At 46.7% G+C, this 15,476-nt stretch overlaps 1 protein-coding gene across 1 annotated transcript; it reads left to right on the forward strand.

Moving 5' to 3' along the window:
- The first annotated feature begins 6,514 nt into the window (after positions 1-6,514).
- Positions 6,515-7,966, forward strand: LOC119358593. Its single transcript, XM_037625068.1, has one exon. It carries the CDS (start codon positions 6,515-6,517, stop codon positions 7,964-7,966), a length of 1,452 nt encoding a protein of 483 aa, XP_037480965.1.
- Positions 7,967-15,476: the final 7,510 nt, after the last annotated feature.

The raw sequence follows: 15,476 nt of genomic DNA on the forward strand, positions 1-15,476 counted from the left end.
CATATGAGGACTTTGATCCATATGAAGAATTTGGTCCATATGAAGAATTTGATCTGGGGTTCCTATTCTTCACAGGTGGCGTCATGATGACATTCACCTGAAGATTTTCAAGGCATCTTTTAGAAACCCAGATTTTCTTCACAGGGGAGCCGTTCCTGCAGTTAGTGCCAACATATCTAGCAAATACTTCACCATTCTGATTTTTGAATAGCTTATAGTTGGAGTCAATTGACTCATCACCAGAATGAGGAGATTCACATGCAAATCCAGATAAGTTAGATGGATCAATTGGAGGTCCCTTTGCAGCAACCCATGTAGTTTTGGGGTACTGCTCAGGCTTCCAATATGTACCATCAGCATTGAGTTTCCTCTCAAAGGCGATACCCTCTTTCCTAGGGTTCCTGTTGAGGATTTGCTTTTTAAGCACATCACAAAGAGCCTGATGCCCTTTGAGGCTTTTGTACATGCCTGTCGTGTGCAATTCCTTCAGCCCTGCATCGTTAGTGATACTAGCAATGTCCTCAGATGAGGAATTAGTGATAGCAGAGTCATGTGAAGAATTTGCAACATTAGCAGCATTTGAACATTCAGGTGAAGAATTAGCAGATTCATGTTCAATGCACTTCAAGCATGGAGGAACAAATTCTTCCTGAGATGCGTTGATTTGTTGAGCAAGTAATGAATCGCGCTCCTTCTGAAGATCTTCATAACTCACTCTTAGCTTCTCAAGGTCTTGCTTTCTTTAAAGAAATTCATAAGAAAGCTTCTCATGATTTGATAAGAGAGTGTTATGTTGATCTTGAAGGTTGTCATACTTAGTATGAAGTCTCTGAAGACTTTTAGCCAAAGCTTTTGACTGATCCATTTTCTCACCCAACATATCATCGCTCTTGTTTAGCATATAGTGAGCTTTTTCCAAAGCTCATTGTTGTTTAGTAGCAAGGGAATCAAGTTTGACATAGCTGGGTCCAAATATATCACCAGATTCATCATCACTACACTCAGATAGGTAGTATTCAATTATCTCAGCATATTTTGCCATAAGGCATGATGCAGAAGATGATGATTCTTGTTCAAATGTCATCGTTTTGAGAGATTCCTTGAAGTCCTCAAACCAAGGATCATGACAAGTTCGATGACCTTCATAGACCTCAGAGAGACGGTCCCAGATGAGCTTCGCATGATCGAGATGCATGATATTCCTGAACTGATTTTGTGACAGGCTGGAGCAGATGACATCCTTCGCCGTGAGGTTGAGAAGAGTATACTTGCGAATGTCATCAGCATCCGCCATCTTGCACAGATCAGTCATGCCAATCTCAGTGACGGTCCACAACTCGCTGTTCATCGCCATGAGGCGTTTCTTCATCATGGCCTTCCACTTGGGATACTCGTGACCGTCAAAGATGGGGCATGTCACCTTCGTCATACCCGCGGTCGACATAACTAAAACTCCAGGCGGTTAAACCAAAATCACACAGAACAAGGGAGTACCTCTCTCTGATACCAATTGAAAGTGCGTTATATCGACTAGAGGGGGGTGAATAGGCGATTTTTATGAAATTCTTCACTGAGAAATTTGCCGGTGAGGAAATTCCTTAGCGAAGAACTACTAGCAGCGGAATAAGTACTCAAAGGTAAACATAACAGAATACAAGCATAGTCATCATGATGAAATGAAGACAGGCACAGAGTACAGGAAGCGTAATCACATGATAACACAGGATGAAGAAAAACAGACTGAAGAAATTGAACTAAGGAAATCGAGAAAGTCTTCAGTCAAAGTCTTCAAACACAGATATGAACAAACATACAACACAGTTATGAGGAAATAAAAGAGTTGATGAAATAGAACCAGTAAGCTCGGTGAAGACAATGATTTGGTAGACCAGTTCCAACTGTCGTCTCAGTTGTACGTCTGATTGGAGCGGCTGAGTATTTAATCTCGAGGACACATAGTCCCGGACACCCAGTCAAGGACACTTAGTCCAAGACACCCAGTCCTCACCGTATTCTCCTTGAACTAAGGTCACACAGACCTCGTCCAATCACTCGTGGTAAGTCTTTAGGCGACTTCCAAACCTTCACAAACTTGGTCACCCGGCGATCCACAATTCCTCTTGGATGCTCTAGACCATGATGCCTAACCGTCTGGAAGAAGCACAATCTTCAAAGGTAACAAGCGTCGGATCCACTCAGGATCAATCTCTTCAGTGATGCTCAATCACTTGGGATTTGTAGGTGTTTGGGTTTTTAGTTTTTCCTCACTTGATGATTTTTGCTCAAAGTCCTCGGAGGATGGGTTGCTCTCAAATGACAAGTGTCAGTTTCTCTCGGAGCAGCCAACCGGCTAGTGGTTGTAGGGGGCGGCTATTTATAGCCTAGGGAGCAGCCCGACATGATAAGACATAAATGCCCTTCAATGATATGACTGTTAGGTGGATAGATATTTTGGAACAGCTGGCGCATAGCACAACAACGGTCGGAATTTTGAGTATCAAAATCCTCAGGGCTATCATGTTCCTCACTGTGTAGGCAATTCGCACTGGCGAATTCCTAACTCTTCAGTCAGGACAAATTCCTCAGAGACCAGAAGAACTTCGTCTCTGTCACTAAAGAAATTGACTGAACTGTATGAGATTTCCAATGGCTTCAATCGAAGGGATTGGTAGGTGTAGGATTTTGAGTTGAGCATCACATAGAAATTTTTCCTTAGTATTTTCTCGACCCCCTTTAACAGTACGGTATTTCCTATGACTCAAGAAAGAGAAAAATAAAACTATGAAAACGAAAGTCTTCAAGCTTCATATTCCTCGCATGAAAGTCTTCAGAAATACCAAAATCTTCAGTCGAAGATATTCATTTTTAGGGGTCGACTTTTCCTGTAAATATCAAACTCCTTATAGACTTATAGACCAGTGTACACTCACACACGCATTAGTCCCTTAACCTATAAGTCTTCAATACACCAAAATTACTAAGGGGCACTGGATGCACTTACACTGTCCACCGACTCGCTCCGTGCCCTGTCGGGCCACACACCAGACCGGGCCATCCCTGACCCCACTGACAGCTCCATCGAGCCAACCAGGCGAATCTCACCAGACTGCTTTGCCAGGACCGAATCAACCGGCTCCAATCCCGTCGCTACCTGCACCCCAGGCCCACGCCATCTCGATAACATGACAGATGTCGGGGAGGCCCACGCGCCGTCCCCTAGCACATCTTCCGAGCCGCAAGCTGACACCTCCACCCGGCTGGCCGCCTCGCCCCGGGCCAGCTGTCCCCGAGCCGTTGGCTCCACAGATTCCACGGTCAAGTCACGGTCAATCTCTGCAGCAGGCTCCACCTGCCGCAGCCGAACATCATGCTCCCTATCCGGGCTCGCAGCACCTTTATTTTGAACGCAGTCCTGTGCCGCCGCCGGAGCGGATGCCTACGACGAGCACCCCGCCGATGGCGGCAAGGCTGCCGCATCGGAACCATTCCTCCTCGCACCCTCAGCTCCACCTTGGCCTTGTCGCCGCGGAGCCCGCCTGTCAGATCTTCCATCTTCCTCCGGCGGTGGAGCCGGCGGGCTAGGCGGCGGCGACAGCTCCGGATCGTCGTCCTCATCCACCACCGGCTCGGCCAGCTTGACAATGCGAATGTTATACCACAACGCTGCCGTCCTCGCCGCCCGCGGGAAGACCCTACCTCGCCGCCTACGAGGCTCCTCCACGTACAACCTCCTCTGCTCCCGGATGCGCTCCGGCCGATCCGTCCTCAGCCACACCTTGTAGCTCGACATGTCGTACCTCTGCGCCGTGCTGTCCACCACTCCAACCACGAGCCCTAGGCCATGGAGGACCGTATTAGCCGTCCTCCTCGTCCACGCGTGCACCGGCACCCCCACCAGCGCCACCGGCACCAGAAAGGACAACGCCGCTCCGGTAGCCTGCGCCTGCCTCAACATGCTAATACAGAAAGAAGTTTTAAAAAAGAAGAGATTCATGAGGCGGAAAAAATAATTAAAGCTCACCTCTCTGCTGGTTCTGCAAGATGAGGATGCACTAGTCTTCATGAGTTATCTGCTGGATGTCTCCATGGATATGAGGTCCCAGTCTTGCCATTCTCTAGTACGTATAAAATGTAAAACAAGTCCAACGAAATACAAATGTAAGATGATTAAATATACATTTTTTCTCCGGAATAACAATTAAGCTGGACATACCTACCGCTTATATTAAAAATACTAGCCAATTTTGTCATGTTGCTTGGTCAATTTGCTAGTCCTTGTCACATATTTGGACGTTAAGACAATTAAGTGCATGTGTGACCACACACCCTTGAACTCGTCAGTCAATGGTTCGATGTTGTTTTATGTGCTCGAACTACAATATTCATCTCTATCTCTAGCATCCAGCATTTATCCATTCGAAAACATTTCTCAGGTTCAGATCAGTATATTTTTTCTCAACAAATTTGTACTCTAGTACAGGACAGCAAATTTATATATATTATAGCATATTTTCAAACAAACAATAGTATAAGGAGTACTAGTAAAAACGGCCACCTCTATTGCAAAGCAGGTTAAGGTCGACGATTTGGTAACCCTGGCTGCATAGGAAGCTTAATGATAAAACCATCATATTCTGCCCTACATCATCCTGCTCGTCATCTCAGCTCCCTGTTCTGTTTGTCGTGTTTTGTCATTGAGAACAAAAGTCAAGGCAAACCATAATATCTAAGCTACAGCGCCAGTAGAATGAAGTTGACACCTTTGATTCTCATTTTACTACTACTCCCCCCGTAAACTAATATAAGAGCGTTTAGAATACTAAAATAGTGATCTAAACGCTCTTATATTAGTTTACAGAGGGAGTAGCTTATAAGATTTCCCTACATGCACACCAGAGGTAGTAGCCACACCTCTCGACCTTTTGAATTGATGTGTGTTGATAAGTTTGAGCCAAATATGGAACTCTGGGAGTACTCCCTATTGTTCTAAAACGTAAATCTCTTCAGCACATCGACACGCAGAAAATTCTATGCTAATAAATGTATGATCAACAACCACAAGAAGCCACAGGGTAGAGAGAAAGAAGGAGTGCCACCGTTAAAGTGGAACCGTGGAACTCAACATTTATCTAGTGGCGTGAGTGTACCATTTCTCTTCTGGATTTTTGTTCGTCCACTCTGAAAACAATCATGAAAACCACTGTTTGTGCCATGTCCGTTCGAGGTCCTTCTGTTAGATTTTGGGCCAAATGATGACGCAGTTTTTGTCCATTCCAGAGTGTCCCATTCTTTGGTAATTGCTCGGACCATACTTAATCATTACAGGGAGTCTAGTTGGAAGAATACTCCTAGTTTTAGTATGAAACAAAAAGAGGTTATCGTCCAGGTTGCATCATACTATTTTTGTTTTCCATGTTTACCATTGTGGAGATCAGTATCAGGTCAAGACTTAACTCTGAAGAATCACAAGGTGCAACAGTTTTTGATTCAAGACTGAACACACTTCATGATTGGGTTCTGAAGAACCAAGGAAGTGAATATACAAGAGAATTGTTTTCATACATAAAGAAGTGAATTGTATTTCTCATTACTGACCAAGATAAAGTGTGCATCGTTCCTTACCAATGAGTTGCATATCAGGATGGTCGCTTCCGGACGTGAATTTGTTTTCTTGAATGTTATGAGAGCCAATCCAAATGTCAACTTTGTACAAGTATCCAATACCTGCATGAATCTGAAAACAAATGTGTACACATATATAATTTTATCTTACAGCAAGATTCCTTTTGAATGATTTTTTTTGGACTAGTGTCCAATACCTGCAACAATCTGAAAAGAAGTTCACCGTTCCCAAAAAGGCCAAATAAAGCCTAGGCAGTAAGATATCTTCAAAACTCAGACGTTCGACATGGTTAAGAGTGTTGCTGACTATATGTTGGTGCCACATGTGAGTGACCATGATTTTCATTTTTTATGTACTTTTATTATATACAGCTACTCCTTCTGTAACAAAATATAGGACGTTTTTTTTTGTTTCACGTACAATTGTTAAACACGCCTTACATTTTGTTACAGAGAGAGTGCAATATTGCAATACAAATGCAACATAACATCACACAGTCAAACTTGGTTAGAGGTGGTAGAGTGCACATATATATGGGTTGCCATGTAAAATGTGAAAGGATGGAGTCAAATGCAAGATAATATACATTTTTGTTATTGGAACAATAGTTAATGTTGGACCTACCATATGAGTATTAGAAATACTGGTCTATGTTTTCATGCTGCTTGGACAGTTCGCTTGTCCTTGTCAACATGTTTGGACGTTTAGACAATTAAGTGCCCATGTGATCACACACCCTTGAATTCGTCGTAGTTGATGTTGTAGTCATCGGTACAAACTTTTCTATATTTTGAAGTCACTGTAAGAGTTCGCAGAGGCTTCGGTAAAAAATTAAAGTGTTGGCAGAGGCCAGTTAATTTGTCCAGAGAGAAGGATTCCCTCATCAATTCCATGGAGGTTGCCATATCTGCAGTTACAGGTGAACTTTTGAGCAGGTTCATCTCCTTCCTGATGAACAAGTATCGCTCCTCCTTAAGCCATGCACACTCAAAGGAGCAAAAGAAGATGGTGGAGAGGTTGCAGCACCTCCTGATGAGGGCTGGCACCATCGTTGAGGAGGCGGACGCACGGTACATAACCAACTCTGGAATGATGACACAGCTCAAGAAGCTCTCAGAGGCCATGTACCGAGGATGCCGCGTGCTGGACACCTTGAGGTACGGAACCCTCCAAGACAGTGGAAGCTTCGATGAGGTTAGCAACGACTCATCCATCAGGTGCTTGTATTTAGCCAAGCGTTCTCGAACAACTGGCAAGGCCATGCACCTCGAGTCACATGATGCCTTGGAAAGCTTAGAAATTGCTGTTGCTAACATGGCAGAATTTGTTGTGCTTCTGGGTGGATGCGACCGCATGTCTCGTAGGCCATACGACGTTTATCTTTACACCGAAAACTTCATGTTCGGCCGGCATGCTGAGAAGCAGAAGCTCTTGAGCTTCTTGCTGCAGCACAGTGACCCTCATGGTGATCATGCACCGGCCATTCTTCCAGTCATAGGTGGTGCCTCGGTAGGAAAGAAAACTTTGGTTGCTCATGTGTGTGGCGACGAAAGAGTTCACTCACGCTTCTCCTCCATTTTGCACTTGAATGGAGACAGCTTTATGAGGATACTTGACAAAGGAAGGAGCATGTTTGGGATGGTGCTGGTGGTTATTACGTTTTCTTCTGATATAGGAGACGATGATTGGAAAAAGTTTCACTCCTTTGTCATAACAATGGGCAGAGGAAGCAAGATCATCATCATAAGTAGACTTCAAAGTCTAGCTCGATTTGGATCGGTGAAACCGATTTTCCTAACTGTTCTGTCTTATGACGAGCTGAGGTACCTTTTCAAGACACTAGTATTTGGAAGTGTAGACCCCATGCAACATCCACAGCTCGTAGAAATAGCAGATGAATATGTCAAGGTGTTGCACAGTACACAAGGTTCACTTGTCGCAATAAATATGTTCGCGGATGTGTTGAGAAGGAACCTCAATGTTCAGTTCTGGCGTGGTATATTGGAAAGGGGGTTACGAATGGTTAAAAGAAACCTCTCCATATATGGTGTGCACCCAACCATCCTTATAGAACAAGGCCATCCGGTGGACATAACGGACTTTGCTTTGCATCCACTTAGCATAACACGTTATACAGTTAATGTTTCAACCAAGAAGGAATCGCCAAGCGTGACATTTGGCCAATTGATAACAGATCCTAGTGTTAGACCGAAAGAAGATTTCATTTTAATTTCATGGGAATCAAGGATACCCCCTCATACCTCGTTTGCTCGTTTTGTTACGAGTCATGCTCAGGATACACATGAAGGGCCAGGGAGGAAGCGACGAGGAGTGCCTATGTAATTTTGTTTCAGAGCTCGCATAATGTAACCCATGTTGTACTTTCCGATGCATGAAAATAAGATGTGTTCGTGTGGCCATGGACAAACCATTTTAAAGAGTGATTATATACCATTAAACTAAATGTGTTGGAGATCTCAATTGTAAGTAAAACAGTACTATTAGCCCGGGGACAGCTGCCCCAGCTAATCTTTGGCAGAGAATTCATTTTGGGCCACTCGGTCCTCCTTGAGGCCGTCCTGTTCGATTTTGGGCCACAGTGATAGCGTTTTTTTGGGTAAATTTTAGACTATCTCATGCTTCGGCAATTTTTCTGACTGTACTCAGTACATGGAGCAAATACACAGGGGGTACCTAACAATTTCCTGTAGGATGACTACTTTTAGGTTTTTTAATAACAAAACCAAGTTGGATCCCAGTATTTGCTTTTCCATTTTTACCATTGTGGAGATCAACGTCAGGACACTAAGAATGCACACAGTGCGACAATTTCCGTTTAAAAGCTGAATTAGTACAAAATAAGCCGCACAGAGATTAAGGGCAAATGTAGAAACAAACTAGTTACATGTGCTCAGAAAAATTATTAAGGTATAGAGTTGTGATTCTAATCACTGACCAAGATAAAAGGGCGCATATCATTTCTTTGTCAATGAGCTGCGCGCTGCTTCTCTCCACTGAAGCTCATCTGAAAAAACACAAACAATTTTCAAGTGAAACACTGCAATAATAGACTGCACATACATTTTTTTCCCGAAAAGGGGGGTCTCCCCGGCCTCTGCATCAGAGTGATGCATACGGCCATCTTATTAACCAAATAAAAAGGTTCCAACAAGATTCGAAAGTCTTCAACTGTAAAAACTGAAAAGAAAGCTCACACAGAGCCAAACTGGGCTAGAAACACAAACTAGCCAAGAAAAAACGCCACAACCGGCTGGCTAAAGATAGATAGGTAAACTAATTGCCTATCCTATTACATGACCGCCATCCAAACCGGTTGAAGATATCCCGAGCTACCATCTCCCAGCGGATAGATCCAGTAACCAAATGCTCCCTGGCCTTCATCGGAGTGAGTAGCGACCACGAACGGATCACAGCCGTGGCTCAGAAAATAACCTGCAAAAAGTGAATACGTGATATTCTGTTAAAAACCAAATCATTTCTGCAATTCCAGATAGTCCACAGCAAAGCGCAAACTCCAACACGAATATGTATCGCTAAGTCAGGTTCAATCCCATTAAGCCATGTCCCAAATAACGTGTTGACAGAATTCGGTGGAGTGATATTAAAAGCAATGTGGACCGTCCGCCAAAGGACTTTGGCCAACAGGCAATCAAGAAAGAGGTGTTTGATCGTCTCATCTTGATCACAGAAACTACACCTAGTCGGTCCTGTCCAATTATGCTTTATCAAGTTGTCCTTGGTTAAAATAACTTGTTTATGGACAAACCCCATAAACACTTTTATTTTCAATGGAACTTTGACAGCCCAAACATGCTTGGAGGTAGGAATGGAGTTCGAATTAATAACATCAATATACATTGATTTAACTGTGAATACTCCAGACCTAGTCAGTTTCCAGCGTAATTCATCGGGTTGTTGAGAAAGCTGAACCTCCATCAGTCTCCTAACTAGACGGAGCCATTCTTTCCAATGATTGCCCGCTAGCGACCGTCTGAACTGAATATTAAGGGGGATAGATTGAAATAACGTTGCAACGAACACCTCACGTCGTTGAACAATACGATATAAAGACGGATATTGAATGGCCAAGGGTGTCTCGCCGAGCCAAGTATCCTCCCAGAAGCGTGTACTAGCGTCGTTGCCAATAACAAACTTTGTCCTATTAAACAAGGATTGTTTGACTTCCATTAGTCCTTTCCAGAAAGGCGAGTCAGTCGGCCTGACTGTGACCTGGGACAAGGTTTTTGTCTGTAGGTACTTGCTGCGAAGGATTTGCGCCCACGTGGCATCAGTCTCAGAAGAGAGCTTCCACAGCCACTTACTAAGAAGGCATCTGTTCTTAACTTCAAGATTCTCAATACCAAGACCCCCTTGGTCTTTCGGTCTACAGATGATATCCCATTTAGCAAGCCGGTATTTTCTTTTTAGTTCATCACCCTGCCAAAAGAAACGCGATCGATAAAATTCCAGTCTTTTCCTAACACCAACTGGGACTTCAAAGAACGATAAGAGAAACATAGGCATACTCGTGAGCACCGAATTTATCAGAATTAATCGGCCTCCGTATGACATGAGCTTACCCTTCCAGCAACTTAGTTTCTTCTCAAATCGGTCTTCGATGCACTTCCATTCTCTATTTGTCAGCTTACGATGGTGGATTGGAATACCTAGGTAAGAGAAAGGTAAATCCCCCAACTCGCACCCAAACAATTGCCTATAAGCCTCCTGTTCGTCTTTGGCTCTACCAAAGCAGAACAACTCGCTCTTATGAAAGTTAATCTCTAACCCGGTCAATTGTTCGAAAAGGCATAACACCAACTTCATATTTCTCGCCTTGGCCAAGTCATGCTCCATAAAGATGATTGTATCATCAACGTACTGAAGGATGGATACACCTCCATCAACAAGATGAGGTACCAAGCCACCTACTTGACCATTCTCCTTAGCCCTGCCTATCAAAATTGCTAACATATCAACCAAAATGTTAAACAGGATAGGGGACATCGGATCTCCTTGTCTTAGGCCTTTATGTGTCTGGAAGTAATGACCAATATCGTCATTCACTTTAATTCTCACACTCCCTTTTTGCGTAAATGATTCAACCTGGCGGCGCCAGGCCTCATCAAAACCTTTCATACGCAATGCATGTTGGAGGAATGGCCATTTGACCTTATCGTACGCTTTCTCGAAATCCACCTTAAAAATTACTCCATCTAATTTTTTGGAATGGATTTCATGGAGCGTTTCATGAAGGACGACCACCCCTTCAAGGATGTTTCTGTCCGGCATGAAAGCAGTTTGGGATTGTTGCACCACAGAATGCGCAATCTGTGTGAGCCTATTAGTCCCGACCTTGGTGAAGATTTTGAAACTAACATTGAGAAGGCAGATCGGTCTGAACTGCTCAATTCTCACAGCATCCGTTTTCTTAGGAAGCAGTGTGATAGTTCCAAAATTCAAGTGAAATAAGTGAAGCTGTCCAGAGAATAGATCATGAAACATAGGTAGCAAATCCCCCTTAATATGTGCCAGCACTTTTTGTAGAACTCGACCGGGAATCCATCCGGTCCGGGAGCCTTATTGTTTTTCATCTGTGCAATAGCATCAAACACCTCCTTCTCTGAGAACGGGGCTACCAGAATATCATTATCAGCAGCCAATAGTTGAGGCACATCCTCAATCCTGGACTCATCAAGGGACACACAATTATCCTCCGGAGGTCCAAATAACTGCCTATAATACTCGGTTATATAGGTTTTTAGGTTATTCTGTCCTAAAATAGTGCCCTCATCTTGTTCAAGTTGAAAGATTCTCTTCTTTCTATGCTTACCATTAGCAATCAAGTGAAAGAATTGAGTATTCGCGTCCCCTTGGACCACTTCACGGACCTTAACCTGCAATGCCCACTTCAATTCTTCTTCGCGGAGAAGTTCTTTCAACCTCTTCTCTGCCTCAGTTTTAACCTGAAGCTCAGCTGGCAGCAAAATCGTGGATTCAGCCTTTATGTCTAGCGTCTGTATAAGAGAAAGGAGCCTGTCCTTTTCAATCTTATACACCCCACTAAGGTGCTTAGCCTAACCCCGTAAAAAACTTTTCAAATTCCTAATCTTATTCTGCCAACGCTCGACCACAGTTCTACCTCCTGCACCCTTAGCCCATTCCCTGGCAATCAGGTCCAAGAACCCTTCGCGTTCGAACCAGGCCATCTCGAATGAAAAGGTGTTTTTGTTTCCCACGTGGTTCGTCTCCCCTGAGTCTATGAACAAGGGTGTGTGATCGGATATGCCCCGCGAGAGAGCTTGAACCGTAACAAGAGGGAACTTCTGTTCCCACTCCACGCTCGCGAAAACTCGATCAAGCTTTTCGTATGTCGGGTTTGGCATAGCATTAGCCCAGGTAAACTTTCTACCAGAAAGCTCTATCTCCCTCAGATCCAAGCTTTCAATAATGGCATTGAACATAAACGACCACCTGCCGTCAATGTTATCATTATTCTTCTCCTCTCTCCTCCTAATGATATTGAAATCACCCCCAACTAAAACGGGAAGCTGCTCAGACCCACAGATTCGAACAAGGTCCGCCAGAAACTCCGGTTTAAGCTCGGGCTGTGTGTCACCATAAACCGCCACCAAAGCCCAGTTGAAACCATCAACTTTAGACCTGACTCGAAACTTAACCGCGAAGTACCCCATCACTACACTTCGGACTTCAAGCGAATCGCATCTCACACCCAGCAAGATACCACCCGATCTTCCTCGCGGAGGGAGGCAATGCCAATCGAAATCAACACCACCCGCAAGAGAGGAAAGAAACTGGGGCGCAAAGTTATCTCTACCAGTTTCCTATAGAGCAATAAAATCTAAACGATGCTCCAGAGATGCCTCAGCAAGAAACCTTCTTTTAGCCAAGTCTTTCAGACCTCTGCTATTCCAAAAGATTCCTTTCATAACTCATCATGAAATTTTTTGGTAGTCCGAATCCTAGCACTCCTACGAACTGCAGAATCGGGATAAACTTCCGTTCCACTTGCGCTTTGGTTTAGTAGGTTTTGTCTCCCGGTCCTCATAACCGGGCTCAGCAGTACTAACAACTGCATTATCTATGGGCACATCATCGTCCTCAGACTCATTATTGGAGGGTGCTAGATCCACACACAGATTATCGAGCACTCTGACCCCTAACGCATCAATCTCATCATCATTCATGGGTTTTACCACTGCGAGATTACGAATAGTCTCTAAGGCACGCTCCGCCTCCAAATCTAACAGATCATTCCCCGAATTGGAAATCTCACTATCAGTAGCCCCTAGTGAAACTCCTAATTGGTTTGCATTATTTATAATTTCCTCATTAGAAAAATGCAATAAAGAATTAGATATGTTGACAGACATACCAGTAGAGATCTCAGCATCATGAAGCTTGGCCGCCCTCATAGCGCACCTCTGCTGCATGTCATCAACCTCCGGAAGCTCCTGAATGCGAGCACTCATCCGTCTCCCCGTCGAGACCAGGTCAGGGATCCCGCCAAAAGCAACGACCTCCTCCCTAGTAAAGCCTCGCGCTGAATCCCGCAAAGGGTTAACCAAGGTTACCGGAGTAGGCGGCTGCAGGCTCCCATGCCCCTCGGACAAGTGCCCCACACCGAGGCCCAGGGCCACGGGCACGTCGGGAGAGAGGATGGCGGGGGCCGCCTGCCTGAGCCCTCCTCCCACCCCACCCCTCGGCACAGAGTGGAACGCTGTCGTTGTAGGAGACGCGGTCCTCCTGACCGCCGAAGAGGAAGGAGGAGCCAGGGCCACCTGCCCCAAACCCCCCTCCCCCAGCGCCACTGGAAGCGCGGGCGCCGTCGCCACGACCGGAGGAGAAAGAGCCGAGGCCTCCTGCCTCGGGCCCCCTCTCCCAGCACCAGCCAACCCCATCGTGACCGGCGTCGCTGGCGTCGAGATAGGGAGGAGAGAAGTCGAGGCCACCTACCCCGAACCCCCTCCCCCAAGCCCCACCTCGGACGCAGTCGTCATCTCCGGAGCCTCAACCACAGGTGAAGCAAGGGAAACAGAAGCAACCACCGGCTCCACCTCCCCAACTCCATCCAAAGTCCTCGCCGACGATGCCCTCACCAAGCATCCAGCCAAGGATCTGCCAGCACCCTCGAACTCCAACAAAGGGAGCGTATGTTCAAACACATCATCAGAATCTACCCGGTCACTCCAAAGTCTGGGAGGGGCAGAGGCTGGCTCAAAGGACCCAAAACACAACGAAGTCATAGGCACCGATGGTGAGGGTGCTGGCTCAACGCCGGTCCCATCCCCGGGCAACTAAGCATCAGGGCGAGAACCGTTAGACCCCTCTCGTGTCAACTCATCAGTCGGTGCCCCCTTGGCTCCCGCACTGTCGTCACCCTCGTGCATATCAACATCATGCCCATTAATCGCCTCAGCAAACAGATCCGTGTCCTCAAACTCGATCTCGAGCGGAAACACCTCTCCCCTATAAGTCCAGTTGACTGCATCAGGCACGAACTCAACATCCAGAACGCTCACTAAAATCCAGGCCACTCCATGAGCACGGGTAAAAGCCATATCCACTTTCTCCGTCTTCCCAACCATAATACCCACACTGGCCACAACTCGAACATCCTGCAAAGGCTTAGATGGAGCCCCCGAAAACCTCAACCAGACCTGCGTAAGCGGCTTTCCCTTAGGCTCCACCTTCTTCCACTCGTGAAACTCCAGAATGCACTTAGTGCCAGGAACTCTACACAAGCAAAAGCTCAGCAGTCTCTGCAAATCATCCACAGTGGGGAAATCAACCTTAAAAACATTGGCCTCGAGAGCAACCAGGTCCCATTGGAAGTCCCTCGGTGCCAGCTCCTGAAGCCTCCGCACAATCAGAGCCTCAGTTACCTCACCCTAGGTAGCTTTCACAACCCCGGTGGTCAAGCTCAGTGTCTCCTCCGAAATCTCTCTCGCGGCCGGGGACTCAAAGAACATTAGCTCAGCACAATAAACTCCATACATTGTCAGAGACGGAGCCTGGTCACGCAATAACGGGCAATCCCCCGAGGCATGTGCTGGCTTGCCACACGACTCACAGTACTCCCGTCACTTTGCCAGGCATAACCATGACCTCCTCCCGTGGAAGAGGAAACATGATGTTGTCCATCTCCATACTCATCATACCCATCGTCCCCCCACTAGCCTCGGAGCGGACCATGGGACTCTCTAGTGTTTGAATTCTGCCTCGTCTGTGACGGTCCCGACCGGTTCTGAGCCGGCCTCGCGACGAAGTGAGGCAGAGGTGTGGCACGAGGTTGACCACCCATAGGCGTCGGCACGACCCCAAAGGCAGCACCACCCTAGCCAGCAGCAGCTACACCGGCCACGCCGCTTGAGGCCGAGGCCCACCACGACCCGCGGCCGGCTAAGCAACGGGCGCCACACCCGGCGCCGGAGGCCTCAGCCCGCCCCTTCCAGCCGCAGTTTGCATGGGCACTTGCCCCGGCGGCCGCACGCTCAAGTGGCCATTGCCACAGCCCGGGTTACCCAGAGGAACACCCCCGCCCGCTGGCGGCCTCTGGCCAAGCGGCGCCAGGGCTCCACGCCTGGCACCCACCGCCGGCGGCGGAGCCGCCCCGCCCCGTCCTGCTGGAGCGGATGAGGCAATCTTCTTGGCTGGTGGCGGCGCAGCCCCGCGGCCAGCCATGTCCAGGAGAGGCCGGATCCTCCTTTGCCGACGAGCACCACACACCGGGAAACCACGAGTCCCGCGCCTGTGAACCCTAGGACCAGCAGGAGACGGCGCACGACGGATAGAAGATCAATCACCCGCGTAC

This window comes from Triticum dicoccoides, chromosome 2A (assembly GCF_002162155.2).
Source record: "Triticum dicoccoides isolate Atlit2015 ecotype Zavitan chromosome 2A, WEW_v2.0, whole genome shotgun sequence".
NCBI lineage: Eukaryota > Viridiplantae > Streptophyta > Magnoliopsida > Poales > Poaceae > Triticum > Triticum dicoccoides.

Coding starts and splice junctions, on each gene's coding strand:
- LOC119358593 (XM_037625068.1), top strand. CDS start 6,515: ATGGAGGTTGCCATATCTGCAGTTACAGGTGAACTTTTGAGCAGGTTC.